Here is a 17444-nt window from a genome sequence, read left to right as displayed (position 1 = left end):
ACGGAAGACATTTTATGGATTTATTGATTGGTTTTTCCAGATAATTTATTCTAAGCTTCAGTAAAGTATTGCTGCATCTGCTCAGCACAAGTGAGGTCACATATCTGTCATCTTTCTGGCTTCTTCATGCGAGATGAGATAAATGGGTAACTGAGTGCAGGGAACCCAGCAAGTACTGTTTAACCACCTTCTCCTCAGGCTCTTCTGCAGAGCCTGAATGAGTGCAAAGAAAATAACACTTACACTTTTCAAATCATTACATGAAGAGCATTTTAGTTGACCTCATCGGTTGAGGCAGGTAGAATTGGAGTGGTAGTGATGGCTTGTGACTTGTCTAGAGACCCGTGGTGAGCTGGTAGAGGAGCCAAGAGCAGAACCCACATGTCAGCTCTCTGATTTTGTGCTCCGATCAGTAGACCTGTGGTTCTCAACCTTTTCAGGATCCGGGCACCCCTCCGCAAGTGTCTTTGAATGTGGCGGCATCCCCTGTTGAGAATCACTGTTGTGCACAACTTATCTCAGAGCTTCTCAACTGGTGATGATGCTGCTGCCAGGTAAAACTACTCCATGTATCTGCTGCAGAGCCAGCCCAGGAGGGGCTGTGGCACATGCACATGTTCCTGCCTCAGTAGGGCTCCCTGATTAGCCTAAAGCAGACAGGAGAACAAGCTCATGCTCCAGCCCTTTCCAGTCCAATACTGCACAGCACCTCCTGGAAACAGAGGCACTCAGGACAGTTCCACCTGCTTTAGGGTGCAAACTAAGAGCCCTAATAAAGCAGGCATGTGTGCATGCCACACCCTGTGTGCAGAGCAGTTTTACCTGGCTGCTACAGCAGCAATAAGAGCACCTCCTGCGTCACAGCACCACAGTTGCAAACCAGTGCAGCAGGCAGTGAAACTAGGCACTTAATTAGGGTGGGTTTTATTCATGCACAAGATTGAGCAGGTTACTAAAATGGTGGATTTGGAGAGCAATAGTGCATATCTCTATGGAAATGGGAAAATCATAGTTTATGAAACAATCAGCATGGATACCTAGTCTCTGTCCAAAATCTGATGGGCTCCCTACACGCTACATCAAGAAACAGCAGTAGATGCTAAAGTGATTTTGAAAATCTGACGATCCCAGATGTTTTCAGAGCTGCTGCTCATAAGTCTGCCCCAAGAAGGAAGAGCACAGTAATTGGCAAAATTATGTGATTGAGGAAGGTGGGTCTAACAGTTGCTGTCATCAATACTCCTTGAGGACACGTTAACTACCTTTCCCCGCAGCAGACACAGTGAATATGCAGTCAAATTGTAGGTCATAACCTAAAATCCCCAAGCAGCTCCAATATGTCTCACAAAAACTGACAAACTCAATAGGGAAAGATATTAGATTTGACCCCTTCTGACATAACGGAAGCAACTAATTGGATCCAAATCTAATCGATTATGTCAATAAAGTGATTGAACACCCCTTGCAGCAACCAATATCCTGAGTACATTGGTCTGGGGACAAAACCCATCTCTTCAGTGCTCTCTATGTAGGATGTGTTGCTGGAAGTTGTGGCAGTGAGATCTCATGGAAGAGCACGGCTGGATCTTAGGGATCCATATCTCTCTGTCTTGTGCTTACATGTTCCTAGTTAACTTAGCTGCACTTCACAATTTTAAATCTAATTATTCCACTTCCAGGCCCCCATGTGTTAGGGAAGTGCCACTACTCTGCATTTTCCCGGTGGTAAAATGAGGCATAGAGAGGTCTGAGCCTGCCTAAGGTCTCTCAGAAAACTGGTGGCAGGACAGAAGGTTGAACCCATGTCCTAGGGCTAGTGCCTTAACCAATGGATAGATTTCCTGTCCTCCTGGTAACACTTCCTCTTTCAAGATAGCTGATACAGACCCACTTGAAGCCTCTTCTTTTAACTTAAATAAGCTGTGTCATGTTTGCTTAAAATTTTCAGTGACAGAAGCCCTGTTTTTCTTGGCTTATTGAGGGAAAGAACATTCTTGGCTGTTTTGGTTCTTTGGCAAAGTCGATCACAAAGCTGCTTAGCCTGAGCTGCACAGACTCCCTTTCCTGTTCTTACCAACTTGTTCCATCACCATTCATGCATAAAGCATGCATTTACCCCTCCCCAAACACTCACGCCAGCCTGTGGCCTTGGAAACAAGTGGATCACCTGAAATTTTCTCTCCTATAACAAAGTCAAATGCAAAGAGGTAAAATGAACGTGCACGTAACCTTTCCTGTCTAGCACAGTGTCACACTGGCTCACAATATTTATGCGATAGTTCTAGCTATTTTAGATTAATCAATCACTGCATTACAATGTCAAAACTATGTCAGTGGGAACTGTTCTACTTTTTGACTTTAAGGAAAAGAGTCTTTTTTGCCCCCTGTCTCTCAACTTTACTTCCACCCAGGACTCAGTTACTAATTTTGAGGCTGGAGCTGTTTGCCTTGGAGTTGACAACACCAGATGTTCTTTTGCTTCCCTCACCTCCCTCATCTAAAAGTTTATCACTTGCAGCATATTGCATGCGCTTGTTCTTCCCTTGAACCCTTCCTTTGAGTTGGATTTTTTTTTCCAGTTCTTTCTCATTTCTTAACATGAACTTCCTTGAGTCTCCAGTGCACTGCAGTTTAATTGTTTTTGTGATCCAGGAAAGGAGTTCATTTCACTCCATTTCATCCTCCCTGCCCATCTCCAACCTGACTGAGAATCACCCTCCTAGTTTTCAGAGAGGCATCAACTCTTTCACTCCCTTGACTTTTCATCCCGCTTATCTGGCTTTGTATCTTGTCCTCAGTCTCCACCACCACTCTGATTTTAATCACCCCTCTGTCTCCCATCCTTGCGTTCTGCAATGCTAATGAGATGGATGCAGCCCTCTACGCCTCCATCCTTGAGCCATTCAGTCACTGCCTCTGCTCAAGTCTCTCATTTAGAAGCCTATTTAGCCTACATCTGACTACCTCTGCATGGAGTTGGGTGCAGAAAGTCTTCAAATCTTACCTGAGTCAACAGGATTATAGGATCCGAGTCCCTCTCGGGATCTCTCTCAAACTCTGAACTGAAGGCAGCTCTTTGGTTTGGTGGTGTCCACTGAATTGCCTTAACTGCATATTCTCTTTCTTTTGTATTTATGTGAGCACCTTAAATCTGAGCAGACAGATTTACAGCTTAGTTGCAGGCCCTCAAAAATCAAGTGTTGCATTTCAGTGATGCTACTTTAACTGTAGTAGCAGGGAGCGTGGCAGCAATACCTACTGTAAATGCTTTATTGGGATGTCATACTTGAGAGTTCTTTATTGATGTTAAAATGTAAGATATCACACCCACAATAGCAGCCAAATGATATAGCACAGATCTATGCAGAGTAACCTTGCCCTCTAGCAAAGGTAGCTATATTGTTAGGCAATCCATGTGGGTCTTCTGTATAACACCTATATATGAAGCCATGTTTTAGGTGGACATAAAGATCTTATGGTTCCCCAGTAACCTTGTTTTGCATTTACTCTTTCTCTGATGTAGTACATTAGTTGAGTTGCCACCTTCCATCCCAGAACTGGCTTCATTTCTGTGTATAGTTTAACAGTGGGATTTTCCAAAGTGCTTAGTGTTGCCTCATCCTTGCTCTTATTTTTATTGTTGACCTCAGTGGAGGCAACAATGCTGTATGCTTATTAGAAGTCCTACCATAAGTAACTCAGTTCAAAATCCTCACATATCCTTGCTTCTACTAGTTTTTTTTTACCAAACAGGTGCCATAACTGTGATTTGTAATCATCGCTTCAAAGAACACTTAAACACCATGAAATTGTGTAACCCTTTTTATTGAGATTGTACATTCCTCGAGGCAAGGATTGTGTTCTGGTTCTCCTACCACACCAAGTACAAAGTCTGAGCTTAACAAAAAACAGCGGGTTCATTTATTTTACAAATATTCTTTTTCTTTGCAGTCCCAGGCTGTCCAAACTCCCTGGCTGGGTTTTAAAAGACGGAAACACTTTTCTGGACAAGGTAATGTACTGATTGTAGAATATCCTTGCCATGCAAAAAAACACCTGACATGGATGGAGCTGCAGTACAGTAACAATATTTGTGTGCTGACTCCTTGCATATATTTCTGTGCATGCCATTAACATCAGAGACGTCCTTGGTGGAGCAGAATGTTTTGATACAAAATCCGAATAGTAGCTCTGAGGCTTTCAGTCTTCAGAGGTAGCTGGTTTTAAGAACCCTTTTAAAATGCCGAGGCAGTCGGGGTGACTTCTTTGTATTGTCTCTTATTGCACGAGGCTTCATCTCTAATAATACTTAGCTATTCCATAATGCTTTTCATTCCAAGATCTCAAAGTATTTCACTGGCACTCACACCTCATAAATCACTTGTGACTTACCTAAGTTATCCCTGGTTTTTTCAATGAGGATAACTGAGGAAGATGGAGTAATTTGTCCAAGGTCGTACAGAAAGTCTGTGGCGGAGGGGGGACTGGATTCTTGGGGAGAAATCCTTCTGCTGAAGTCGATTGGAGTTTTGTCACTGAATTTTATTGGACAAGATTTCCTCCTGACCTTTCATTCCAGTTTCACTTGAGAGGTGTGATCTTTCTGCCTCTCGCATTGTCTGCCATTGCAAAGTCTTTGTTGCCAGAATTTATCGGAGCATTCTGTTGAAGCATCCAGCTTGATCTCCCGCAGGAGAAATAACAGACATAAAGCCTTGTGTAATGCCAATAAAATAGGCAGATGCAATTCATATATATGTAGTTATAAATGTTATTAAAGAAGCTACCATTTTAATCGCTTCTTTTTCTTTACATGACAGCCACAATACTGAAAACTAATAGACACTTATGTGTGACTTAAGAATTGGGAAAAGATTGCTGCTCTGATTCTTTTTGGAGGTAGGGAAACAGAAATTCCCATATTGAAGGCCAGATTTTCCTTTGGTTGAAGATAACAATTGTACTTACTCAACACCACAGTCAAGTGACTTCCCCAGAGTGGGTTGGTGGCAGAACTGGAAGAAGCCCAGTTCTCTTTATTCCCAGTCTGATGTCCTGGACTACACTGCCTTTGAAAATAAATGCCAGTCTAAATGCCTATCAGGACCAAGTTAGAGTACATCTCTTTTTTTTACCATATAGACTCTACGCAAAGACATGGTAGGCTACTGGTGTCTTTTTAGATAGTGTATCTGAATTTCTGGAGTCCCCTTGGTATTGTATGGGTTCAGAAGGCTCTTTGAGCCAATACAGTATCAGTTAAAATCATGTTTTATTAATTTAAAGGCAGCAACTTCTACCCTAACATTGACCACTGCAACGGCTTTGAGTGACAGATTCTTTGACTGATAGTGGAAAAGAAGGGGGCAAAGGTTAAAGGAAGACATTTCATCATGTAAGGAGGACATCTCTCACATAGGTTTTGTAACTCTGCGCAGCATAATGCTATCAAAGTCCATGAGAGATATTGAAATTCACCATGATCTAGCTTTAATCATTCTTAACTCCCTGGAGATGAGGTTAGGAGACTTCTGCCATTAGATGTAATTGCTCATTTGTTATTAGTTGGCAGGTGCACTATAATTATTAAGAATTGGATTCAGTCTTTAATTCTGTCAGTCTAAGGCTGGCTGGGACCACTCTCTTTGGGACAGGAAACAAGTTTTATAAGAACAGGTTGTGTGTGGCTGACTTACAAGGTGCAGGATGTTACTGGGGTCAGATTTGAGACCCCTTTCATTTCCCTTAGATGCATAACCTTGCAAGTTTTGAGTTTTCTGTCCAAAGTCTGAAGTTGACTGTCCGGTGATGCAGTCTCGGAAAAAATCAAGATTGAAGGAGATGAAACCAAACAGGAGACATAACACAAAATTTAAACCAGGGAAAGATGCTGGGTAAAATGCTGACGTATAGTCTACAAGCCATATCTTGCTCTTATTATTGTCAGACTTTCATTGATTTAATTAGGATCACGACTGGGCTCCAAATGATAAAATACCTTAAAAGACTTAAAAGTTGTTGAGCAGACTCTGCAGACAGAGATGGAAGAGGTCCTAATAGCAGGCCCTTCCATCTCCTGTTCTGCAGGGCTTGCTTTATTTCTAAAAACTGAATCACAAAACCAGAGCAGATAGATAGATCTGCTCTCCAGAGCAAATGAACTTGCACTAGCTAGGATTTACTGATTACATCTCCAGCCTTAGCTGGAAACCCACATTCTGATGGCACTGGAGAAAGATTCTTTTATTTCTCTTTTTGTAACTCAGCCCTTTTCAGACTCGGCCTTTCTCAAACACGAGGTGGTCAGGAACACCTTCACGTTGTCTTATTTCGGTGTTCAAAACCAGGTTCTGATCCCCTGAGGTGTTGAGCAGGTACATGGCAGGCAAACCCTCCGTGCAGAAAAAGGGCATTTGATTTTGGAATAAGCTATTAAAGTAGCAAAATGTGGAATTTGCCTGTGGTAAATGAAGGGATCTCCCAAAGATTTGAAGTGGTACAATTTTTGGTGTTGGAAAATGTCCATTTTCCAACTTATATATATAAGAAAAATGAACATTTTTCTTATACTATCTCCTCTCCCACTACCCTCATCTCTTAATATCCTTTTCTTATAGGAGCTAAAGGACTGTTCTGGCCATGTGTTTGTAGACTCCGTGCCTGAGTTTTGTTTGCCAGAGGTGAGTTTAATTGCAATGTCAATGCAAAATAATATTCCACTCTATCATAGTTGTGATTTCAGTTGGTAAATAATATCTCAGAGGTTGTTTAATTTTTTATTGTTGTTGTTATGAAGGCAATACTCTGGTATTTGTGCCAATGAAAAAAGAATAGACGTCGTTTTCTTAAACTGCAGTTTTTCACAATTGAGGTATCTTGCTCCAGAAAGGATTAATATCTCACAAGAGGATGCCAAGACACTTTCTGCAGCTGGATTGTCCCTTACTTGTGAGGCTTATATTTAACAAGATATGACTATGACTGAGTCCCATAAGCACATGAACAGGGTACATGTGCTGAGCTGTGAATAAAACCAAGAGAAGACACCTGTCTTAGGCACTCACCTGATCTGCTTAACTGAACTCTTTTGGGTAACCTATAGTTTAAGTCATCCTTTACTTCCTTCACTTGATCTCAGGGAGCCTTCCTGGACTATGTCTTTCAGAGATGGATAAGATTGCTCCTGGGGTGGCTTTTTCAAGCTTTTTGACAGAGAGAGCGCTGGACTTCCAACAGGATGTTTCACTTGGAGTTCATCTTGGATTTTGGTGCTAATGTCCTGTGTCTAGTGCTTTCCTGAGATTTACTACTGGCACCTTCTACTCCTCGTGGTCTTGATGGCTTAAAAGAAAATTGGCAGCTACGGTGGCTTTGTTGATGAGCAGTCCCAAAACTGTGGTGGGGTGGTTACCTGCCTGCTATCCCTTAACCTACAGGATTGTGCCCCATCTCAAAAAAAGCATGTCTGGAGCTAGTCTGTATGCTAGCTATGTCTTTATAATACCTTTTGAGGGAAGTTGTTGCAGAAGGCTGTGGCTGGTTAATTCTTGGATGGATACCTTGGATGGACATAAGTGTAGTTTCCAACCTCCCTTTTGAGTAGAGATCAGACTTGTCATGGTGGTGAATGATTCACTGCTGGTCTGAGATATCGGCCAGCTGGCATTTCTAGTTACACTTCTCTACTGTAATGGACCATGTCTACATCTGCAGCTATAAATTCAGTAGTCAGTGAGTTATTGCTCTGAAGACTGTTAGTATTGTTATTGGTATTTCTGACGCTGGTATACCTGCTCCCCAGTGGTGTACACTCGAGTGTTCACGTCATATGCACCCTGCATTCTTCTTGTCGCTGCATGTAAAACTTTGACTTTCTGGGACCCTTGGTTTTCAGTGCCCCGAAACGCTGCGTGACCTGGCTAGATTTGAGAACTCCATGTTGAAACTCAGTCTTCCTTAAAAGGAAGGAGGTAACGGCTTGGTTTCCCAGGAGAGCATGCCTGTGGGGCATAGGATATAACACCCACTCCCCTTGGGAAATCCGAGTCTCTCTCCACAGGCAGGAAACATCTTTAAACCTTTCTGTTTCACAGGTATTTATAGTGCAGCTGCTGTCGCCTCAGCTAAAACTTTCTTCCCTTTTCCGCTTGTTTCCTTTCTTCTTTTAGATTTATAAAGAAAGCAGCCATGATCACCCAAACACCTGGGCTTTGAAACTGGTAGTGTAGATTCCCCGTCCTCGTCTTTTATGTTGAATCTCCAAGCTGGATCCAGTACAAACCTGCCTCTCACTGCCCACACAGTTTTGTAAGATCTAGGTGCAGGGCTTGGGCTTTTCCAGCACAAGACTAGGTTCTTGGAAAGCATCTCGTCAACAGAGGGTTAGATGCATGGCTGAGTGGGAAGAAACTGGCTGCTGACGAAACCTTCCTATAGTATGGTGGCACTTTTGCCCAGCAAGGTTACTCGATAAATAGGTCACCTGTTATGCGTCCTGTGGTGCTTCTGTCTCCTGACATCCCTTCTGTGCCCCACCGTGCTCTTGAGGATTGCTCATGTGCTGAAGGTATGTGCACAAAAAAGCACGTAGCAAGCTCAGAAATTGGCCACCAGATCACTTGCATGTTAGGCTTCTGAAGAGATGAGCTACTTACTTTTTAAATTTTTTTTTTTGCCCTTTTTATTCAAACTGCAGGACTGAGTCTTATAATCAGATAATCTGTGCTTGATGACTGTTGAATTCCATTAGCTGCTCTATAATAACTCAGTTAGAGGTTGTATATCTTGTAAATTTCTGGCTTGACACCATTTGTCTTATAGCATTACCCGTAAATAGTTCTAATTAAAATTCCTTTAACAACGTGTGAAATTTTCTCCTTTCCCTCTCTTGAACCATTATTTTTAACTGTCACATCAAAACAAATTGGATTCCACCTCTGTTTCTTGGTACCTAATGAAGAGACTTAATCTCATGTTGTAGTTTTGTGATAGAAAATGTTGTAAATGATAACGGTGTTAAGTAGTGAAATATTAAATATGAGAAATATAGGAGCGTTGGAATTGCCACTCTGGATTCAGCCAACATTTATCTTGTCTGCAGCTCTGCTTCCAACAGGGGCCTGTACAATATGCTTCAGCAAAAGCTGTGAGGTACCCTGTACCTGACACGTGTCAGCCTTCTGGTCCTGGGATGGAGCATTCTCCAGTATTTATGGATGGATATGAGTTATATAACTAGAGTGAAATTATATAGGCAGTTATTGTGACAATAATTGCTTAATGGCTTGCTGAAAAAGCTAATTTGAAGGCTGTAAGAGACAGAGACAGCGTCCAGCACAAATGAGCGGTGAAGGGTAACTTAGTGGGTATCTTCTTTAAAAAAAAAAAAAAAAAAAAAGATAAATAACCACAAATATTATGTCCCTCTTCATGGATAAATTGTTCACTGTATTGTGATAAAAAGTGTGTGGATATTTAGAAAACATCCTTTCTTCAACTGCTCAAACTATGAAAATACCGCAGGTCACTTGTCCTTTCCCTGTTTCAGACTGAGTTGCTGGATCTGTCCACGGTAGATGTGATCTTGATCTCGAACTACCACTGTATGATGGCACTGCCTTATATCACGGAGTGCACAGGCTTTACTGGAACGGTGTACGCTACTGAACCCACTGTCCAAATTGGCAGGTAAAAATTTAATATTAAAAATTTCTTTCTAGTAAAAAATGTAATATCATCTAATCTTCCATCACTACTAAGGAAAAGGTGTAAAGGACAGTGCGAGTAGAGGAGTGATGTCTAATGCTGCCTAATAGCCTCTTAGGAACAGTTGAAAGCTAGCCAAGTCTTTACAGCTGAAAATGTATTAACTCAGTGTTTCCCAGATTGTACAGCTGGCTGTCCTCAACATTTGTAGAAGGTGTGCTGTGTTGAACTCCGGGTGTTAATATATCCAAAAAAGTATCACCTGAGCAGAGCTGTGGTTCAGTTGTGAAGTTCTAGTTCTAATATCATCTACCTGGGCCTTCAAAAGTCATGATTCAAGCTCCCCCAAAGCCTCAAGACTTCAAAAACCAAACATTTAGAATTTGTTGTTTGCTTTGTGGATTTGAACCTTTGGGTTTCATATTTTCTAACAACTCACTTAAAATAAAAACTCAGATTCTCACATAATCTCTTGACTCCAGAAACAGGGGCTCTAAGATGGGGGGTTTCAACCTTTTTTGACCAGCGTACCTCTGGCAGCTGGCCAAGGAGCAGTGGGGGGGTGGGTCGTAACAGCCAGTCGGGGAGCAGGGGTGGGATGGCAGCAGCTGTGGAGTGGTGGATGGCAGCTGCCACTGGCACATGCAAGCTTCTCCCCCCACGTCTGGCCAGCCGGGCAGCACCTGTTTGGCTTGCAGAGGGGTGCTGCTGCCCTCGCTGCGCCCTAGCCCTGCTCCTGTTAGGTAGTGGTGAAGGGTGGTGGTGTTCTGTCCTCGCCTGCCCGCGTGTACCCCCTGGGACCTTTCAAAGTACCCCCAGGGGTATGCATGCCCCTGGTTGACAGCCCCTGCTCTAAGAGAGAGAGCAAATAAGAGACTTGCGGTGAAACTACAAGACTTGGCAGTGCTCTCAGAGGTTAATATTTGAGCCCACTCCTGCAGCTTGTACTTGCCAAAGTGCCTTGTTGACTTCACTGGATCCATTCATGCAGGTAAAGGGGAAGGACTGGAACGCTTCGTAATCTAAATAAACCGGGAGTGACTTCCATTGCAGAGCAGCTATTCTCTAGTAATAAATCACACTAGATTGTGGTACTTCAACCCCTGTACCAGCGGGTAGGCATCCCCCAGCATAGCTGTCAAAGCATGGCATGCAAAGGCATTTTGCTTGGCACGCATGCTTCGGGGTGGGTGTCAGGGAAGAGACTGGGGCTGCATTGCCACAAAAGGATCAGGCCCCTTGTGGCTCCCCCTCTGTCTGCCCCGGCACACCAACATCTTGCAAGTTGTGGTTGTGGGTGTTTTTTGGCACTTTGCCCAAAACGGTTCCCGACCTCTGCCCTATGCACTATACGTGTTTTAAGGCAGAGACCTTTGTCTGTGATATACTAAGGGTGCTTTTCCCACTATGCCAATAATATCCTCTGGGTAAATGAAAAGAAAAACAAGAAATAACATACATTGACCCCCTCTTCACACATGCATGGCTGGAGGTAGGATCCCATCGCACCTTATTGCCAGTGCAGGGGGGAGCCCAGGATTGGGCAGGCTCCCCCTGCACTGGCAAGAAGTAAGGTCCCATGGCTGGGAGCCCAACATCCCAGTTGAGGGGTTCCTAGCTGTGGGGTTGCCCCACACCCCATAGGGTAGGGGGGATCACTGTGAGACACTGCAGGGACCCAGCATCTGCAGCTGGGTATTGTTAGGACTCTCAGCCCTGGCTGGGCAAGGTTCACCCCTGTGGCTGGGAGACCCTGCTGCATGTGCAAATTAAAGTTCAATAGGATAGCAACTAGCTATAAAGTTAGTGCACCTTTTTGAGATCTAACTTCATAGCTGGCTGGAGTTTTTTATTGTGTGATAAGTACTTTGCACATGTAGCTTGTCTCAAGGTAATTGTGCAGTTAACCAGTTAATTGCATGATACGTGTAACATGCAGAGAGAGCCACTGAAATTAGTTATTAGAGCTCTGTATACAGGGGCCTAACACTTGCTGATCCATGACTAAAAAAATCAGTGTGTTACCTATGCTGTCTTGACAAAAATAAGTTTTTCTGCAGAACATTTTTCTGAAGTTAAATCTTTTCTTCCCCCTGAAGGGGGGAGAGGGGTGTGGGTATGGGTGTGTGTGTAAAACAGTAAAAAAACAAACCCTGAGCTCCCAAGTGGTAGATTAAAATAAAATATTATACCACTTTAAATACCTGTTATGTCCTCTAATACTGTGCTTAACCTCTTCAGGTGTCAACCAGTAAATCATTTACTTGCCTAACATCTGTGATCCTTTGGCAAACATGGTAGTACTAGGCCTTATTCAGGAGCTCATATTGCAATAGCAGGACAAAAATTTGGTAATGTCCATTGTCGCATCACTTTCTGGGATGAAGTTCTGGTAAAGCTTTGTAACACAATTTGAGGCTCAGGCTACATGAGTCTGGAATTGGGTAGAAGAGTTGCTGTGATGCCTTTCAGGGAAGAAAGGCTGTCTACAAACGGACCCTCAGTATATTTGTATGTTGTCTCTAGGAAGTAACTCTCATCATAACAAAATTGTCTTGTGCATAATTTGGTATGATATTTGTTTAATGCTAATAAGAGATCCTTTACAGACTTCTTATGGAAGAGCTGGTGAACTCCATTGAACGTGTGCCGAAGGCTCAGTCTGCCTCTTTATGGAAGAATAAGGAAGTACAGAGGTAAGGAACACTAACCCAAAAAAGTGTGACATTTACTGTAAACCTGTGGATTTCAGGAGTTTGCTTTTTTGATTAGGTGCTGCATTTTTAAATCTAAGTCATTTAAGCCCATAACACAACCAGAAAAAAGTGCATAACCAGACATGGATATAATAATTTGCATGTATTGTCTCTCTTTTGATCCGTTACATGTTGGTGTCTCTTCCAGTCAACCATCCAAACTAATTTTGGGGGAATGAAACATGAAGGCCCGACTCTGGTATCTAACTAGCAAAACTCCACTTGGGTGGATTAACAATGGATGACTTTTGTTAAAAATCAATTTTTGTATTTAAATATTGCTTTTTAAAAGCAAAATTATTTGAGAACTATATTAAGGCTTCAACCTAGGATGATTTATTAAAATCAATTCAATATGCCAGCAATACGTGTTTAAGACTTTAAAGAAAGGCAAGGCACTGAACTAGCTGGAGTCTCTGCTGAGCATGTGGAACCATAGTTTACTGAAGTACTGTTTTTAATGTCAGCAACCTCTTTTGCAGTTGTAGATGAAATATTGTCTTTGTTTCAGTTTATTCCACTAATTCACATCAATGACCAGCTCTTTCTAAGTTGAGAAACTGGGTGGGAGCTGAAAAACCAGGAAAGCTTGGTTGGTGGGTTTTTTTCTTTTCTGGTCTACAAGTAAAAACCTCAGTGTGAGAGACTGAGATCTACTAGTTCTAAAATTTTGAAGGGCACAGCAAACGGCAGCAGCTAGGTCAGTTCACTAGTTACAGATAAAACTTTCTTGGTTTAATGTATCAGCTTTAAATGTGGAATATATTTGGGTAAAGACCAAGTAGTTGCAGTAAGTATATTCAAGCGTAGTTTTAACTGCTGAAAATAATTTGCAAACATGGTTTCAGCATTTTTAATTCAAGTCTAATTTCCAGCCAAGTGCAGGCTGACACGAGTCAGAACTAAAAATAATCTTGTAAATAAGAAACATGTTAATGTTTTCTAATATAAAATAAAAAATTAAGAATCTGAAGTAATAGATGTTAAGCAGTGGTGCAGCTAGGCTGTATCTTTGCAGTAAACAACGTACCAAACTGAAGAAATGAATGAGAACTGACTTTTCTTTAGGAAAAATGCCTGAAGTCCAAATACAAAACCAAACTAAAATTCATAAAATTCAAATGGTTTCCTGGTTGTTGAACTAACTTTTTCAAATCCTTCTACCCCGAACTTGACCTGGAGACACTCCTCACTTCTGCTAGCAAGAGTGAAAGGAGACTCAATCTGTGGTTCGTATATCTTCGGTGCAAATCCCTCTACTATCTAGGCCAATGGTTCTTGACCTTTTTAGCCTCAAGTACCCCCTCCACAACATTTCTGAATTCCATGGCACCCCAAGTTGAAAATCGTCGAGACGGATGTAAACTCAGAAGACATATGGGGAGGGGGCCTTGAGGCTAGAAAAGTTAAGAATCAGTGATTTAGCTGGTGTCCCTTAAAGGTGGTGGGGGCAGGCCCTCACCCTGCTGTGCCCTGTTTTTACCATCCCAGCCATGAGGTCTGTACCTTGGAGGGCAAGAGCAGTCCCCGCTGCTGAGGCTGGTCCTGCAGAGGCTCACCTGCCGGTGAGCCTGAGAGGAGTGGAGGGGATGAGCTGGGCTGCAAAGCGTGGGGTTGCCTGGGAGCAGGGAAGGGTAGGAGGAGGCAGCAGTCCCCAGAGGTGCAGGTGCAGACACCGCTGGAGTATCTGGGGCAGGCAAAGTGTGCTGGCTGGGGGAGGAGAGCGTTTCCCTCCTCGCACGGAAGGATCTCATGGCACGCTTCTGTTGCACTCGTGGTATACTAGTGTGCTGTGGCTTTTGCTTTGGGACCCGCTGATCTAGGCACTGTGTGCACAATTAAAAGTAGTATCGTTTCTGCCCAAAAGCTCATGGAATTCCAGAAGCCCACAGTTTCTTCCTAGAGACTGTCAGGCATGGCCCTACCAGTCAACCACAGATGCTGAGATGAGCACTGATGAGAGGGTGGGACAGAAGGCCATCCCTGCGGCAGATAGGAATAACGCCTCATTGAACTGGCCAGTGATCTTGTATACAACAAGGAGGTTCAGTGCAATGAGCTGTAGTGTGGAGTCTTAGCTAGCTGATAAGACGCTACTAATTCATGCAATCTCCATAGCAATACTTTCCACTGAAGCCTTTGTCATGTCCACATACCTATGGGGACAAGGGAAATGGAGGCTAGGCTTGTAATAAGCTACTCCAGCAATATGCAAGTGTAATCAGTAAACTTCTATTACTGCTTAGGCTTGTGCGAAGCGGCTAGTATTCGCTTCGAATTCGGCCAATTCAGTGGTCAGTGATTTGATTTGGTGATTCGAATCACTGTCCCGATTCAATTCAGCTGAATCTGATTCGGAGATTTGGCTGCTGCCAAATCTCTGAATCAGCCAGGCCCATCCCCTGCCCGCTCTCCCAGCCCGGCAATGGCTGCCCTGCTTGCCCCGGCTCCCGGCACTTGGGAAAACAAAAGCCCTGACTCACCGGATGCTGCCAGGCAGGGGGGTGATCCACACTGCCCCACGCTGCATGGAGGGCTCCGCACAAGCCCCCCGACCCTGCCCCCTCGTTCCCCCAGCCCCCACATGGGTGCCCTGCCCGGGCCAGCTCTGGCCCTTTAAGAAAAAAAACAAACGAAAAAACCCCCAGACTCACGGCTCCTGCCGGCGGGGGGCCGATCCCTGTTGCCCCTCATTGCCCCGCACCATGTGGGGGGCTCTGCATGAGCCCCCCGAGGCTGCTGCAGGAGCAGTGAGTCCTGGGGCTTTTCTTGGGTTTTTTTGTTTGTTTATTTGTTTTTGTGTTTTGGGTATTTTTCTTAAAGGGCCGGAGCTGACCCAGGTGGGGTACCTGTGGGGTGGCTGGGGGAGTGAGGTGGGGTCGGGGTGCTCGTGGCAGAGCCCCCCATGCAGCATGGGGCAGTGGGAGGCAGCGAGGATCGCCTCTCTGCCCGGCAGCACCCAGTGAGCACCGGGGCTTTTCTTTAAAGGGCCGGGAGTTGGGGCGGGCAGCCGTGGAGGGGGCTGAGGGAGTGGACAGGGGAGTGGGGGGGTTTCAAGGGGGCTGGCTGGGGGGGGGGTGTCAAGGGGGCTGGCGGGGGTTGGGGGGCTGGCGGGGATCCCCCCATGGTCCCCTGCCCCAGCCTGCCGCCTCCGCTCTCTACTTACTTCTCCGAGTCTGGCTGCAGCTCCCTGCTGCGGCCACCAGGGACTGCCCGAATCATCATCTTTTTCCAAAGATTCGGGAAGCTTTGAATCGATTCGGACCTTTAAATTGGTCCCCTGATTCGATTCAGCCACCGAATTGGGCCGAATCTCCTCCAAATCGAATTGCCACCTGAAGCTTCGCACAGCTCTGTTACTGATGTGTTTTAGGATGCTGCTGCTATATTTAAGCTGCACCTTGTGACTAATATAAGCAGGTGTCGTCTGCTAGTTAAAGGGAAGGCATAGATTCATAGATGTTAGGGTCGGAAGGGACCTCAATAGATCATCGAGTCCGACCCCCTGCATAAGCAGGAAAGAGTGCTGGGTCTAGATGACCCCAGCTAGATACTCGTCTAACCTCCTCTTGAAGACCCCCAGGGTAGGGGAGAGCACCACCTCCCTTGGGAGCCCGTTCCAGACCTTGGCCACTCGAACTGTGAAGAAGTTCTTCCCTAATATCCAATCTAAATCTGCTCTCTGCTAGCTTGTGGCCATTGTTTCTTGTAACCCCCGGGGGCGCCTTGGTGAATAAAAACTCACCAATTCCCTTCTGTGCCCCCGTGATGAACTTAAAGGCAGCCACAAGGTCGTCTCTCAACCTTCTCTTGCGGAGGCTGAAAAGGTCCAGTTTCTCTAGTCTCTCCTCGTAGGGCTTGGTCTGCAAGCCCTTGACCATACGAGTGGCCCTTCTCTGGACCCTCTCCAGGTTATCTGCATCCTTCTTGAATTGCGGCGCCCAGAATTGCACGCAGTACTCCAACTGCGGTCTGACCAGCGCCCGATAGAGGGGAAGTATCACCTCCTTGGACCTATTCGTCATGCATCTGCTGACACACGATAAAGTGCCATTGGCTTTTCTGATGGCTTCGTCACACTGCCGACTCACGTTCATCTTGGAGTCCACTAGGACTCCGAGATCCCTTTCCACCTCTGTGCCACCCAGCAGGTCATTCCCTAGGCTGTAGGTGTGCTGGACATTTTTCCTCCCTAGGTGCAGCACTTTGCATTTCTCCTTGTTGAACTGCATCGTGTTGTTTTCTGCCCACTTGTCCAAGCTATCCAGGTCTGCCTGCAGCTGTTCCCTGCCCTCCGGCGTGTCCACTTCTCCCCGTAGCTTTGTGTCATCTGCAAACTTGGACAGAGTACATTTGACTCCCTCGTCCAAGTCACTGATGAAGACATTAAAGAGTATCGGTCCAAGGACCGAACCCTGCGGGACCCCACTGCCCACACCCTTCCAGGTCGAAACCGACCCATCTACCACGACTCTTTGGGTGCGACCCTCTAGCCAATTCGCCACCCACCGGACTGTGCAGTCATCCACATCACAGCCTCTTAACTTGTTCACCAGTATGGGGTGGGATACCGTATCGAAGGCCTTCCTGAAGTCTAAGTATACGACGTCCACCCCTACTCCTGTGTCCAGGCGTTTCGTAACCTGGTCATAAAAAGAGACTAGATTAGTCAGGCACGATCTGCCTGCTATGAACCCGTGCTGGTTTCCCCTCAGCATAATTTTTGCTGCCGGGCTCTCGCAAATGTGAGCCTTGATAATTTTTTCAAAGACTTTGCCAAGGATGGAGGTGAGACTGACTGGCCTATAGTTGCCCGGGTCCTCCTTCCTCCCCTTTTTGAAAATGGGGACCACGTTAGCCCTTTTCCAGTCCTCCGGGACTTGGCCCGTGCGCCACGAGTGTTCGAATATTCCCGCCAGTGGCTCTGCAATGATGTCAGCCAGTGCCTTCAGCACCCTCGGATGGAGCCCATCCGGGCCTGCC

At 45.0% G+C, this 17444-nt stretch overlaps 1 protein-coding gene across 1 annotated transcript in view; it reads left to right on the top strand.

Annotated features, from left to right (window-relative positions):
- INTS9 (integrator complex subunit 9) overlaps nucleotides 1-17444 on the top strand; it is an 88585-nt gene that overhangs the window by 10140 nt on the left and 61001 nt on the right. The window contains exons 3-6 of the mRNA XM_014610238.3: nucleotides 3952-4012; nucleotides 6618-6680; nucleotides 9548-9687; nucleotides 12315-12401. Of these exons, the coding sequence (XP_014465724.1) occupies nucleotides 3952-4012; nucleotides 6618-6680; nucleotides 9548-9687; nucleotides 12315-12401 (351 nt within the window). The remainder of the gene's footprint in view (nucleotides 1-3951; nucleotides 4013-6617; nucleotides 6681-9547; nucleotides 9688-12314; nucleotides 12402-17444) is intronic.

The sequence above is a fragment of the Alligator mississippiensis genome, chromosome 1 (genome assembly GCF_030867095.1).
Source record: "Alligator mississippiensis isolate rAllMis1 chromosome 1, rAllMis1, whole genome shotgun sequence".
NCBI classification, from domain to species: Eukaryota; Metazoa; Chordata; order Crocodylia; family Alligatoridae; genus Alligator; species Alligator mississippiensis.
Note: the sequence above shows the minus strand (reverse complement) of the source record. Positions and strands in the feature narration are given on the sequence as shown.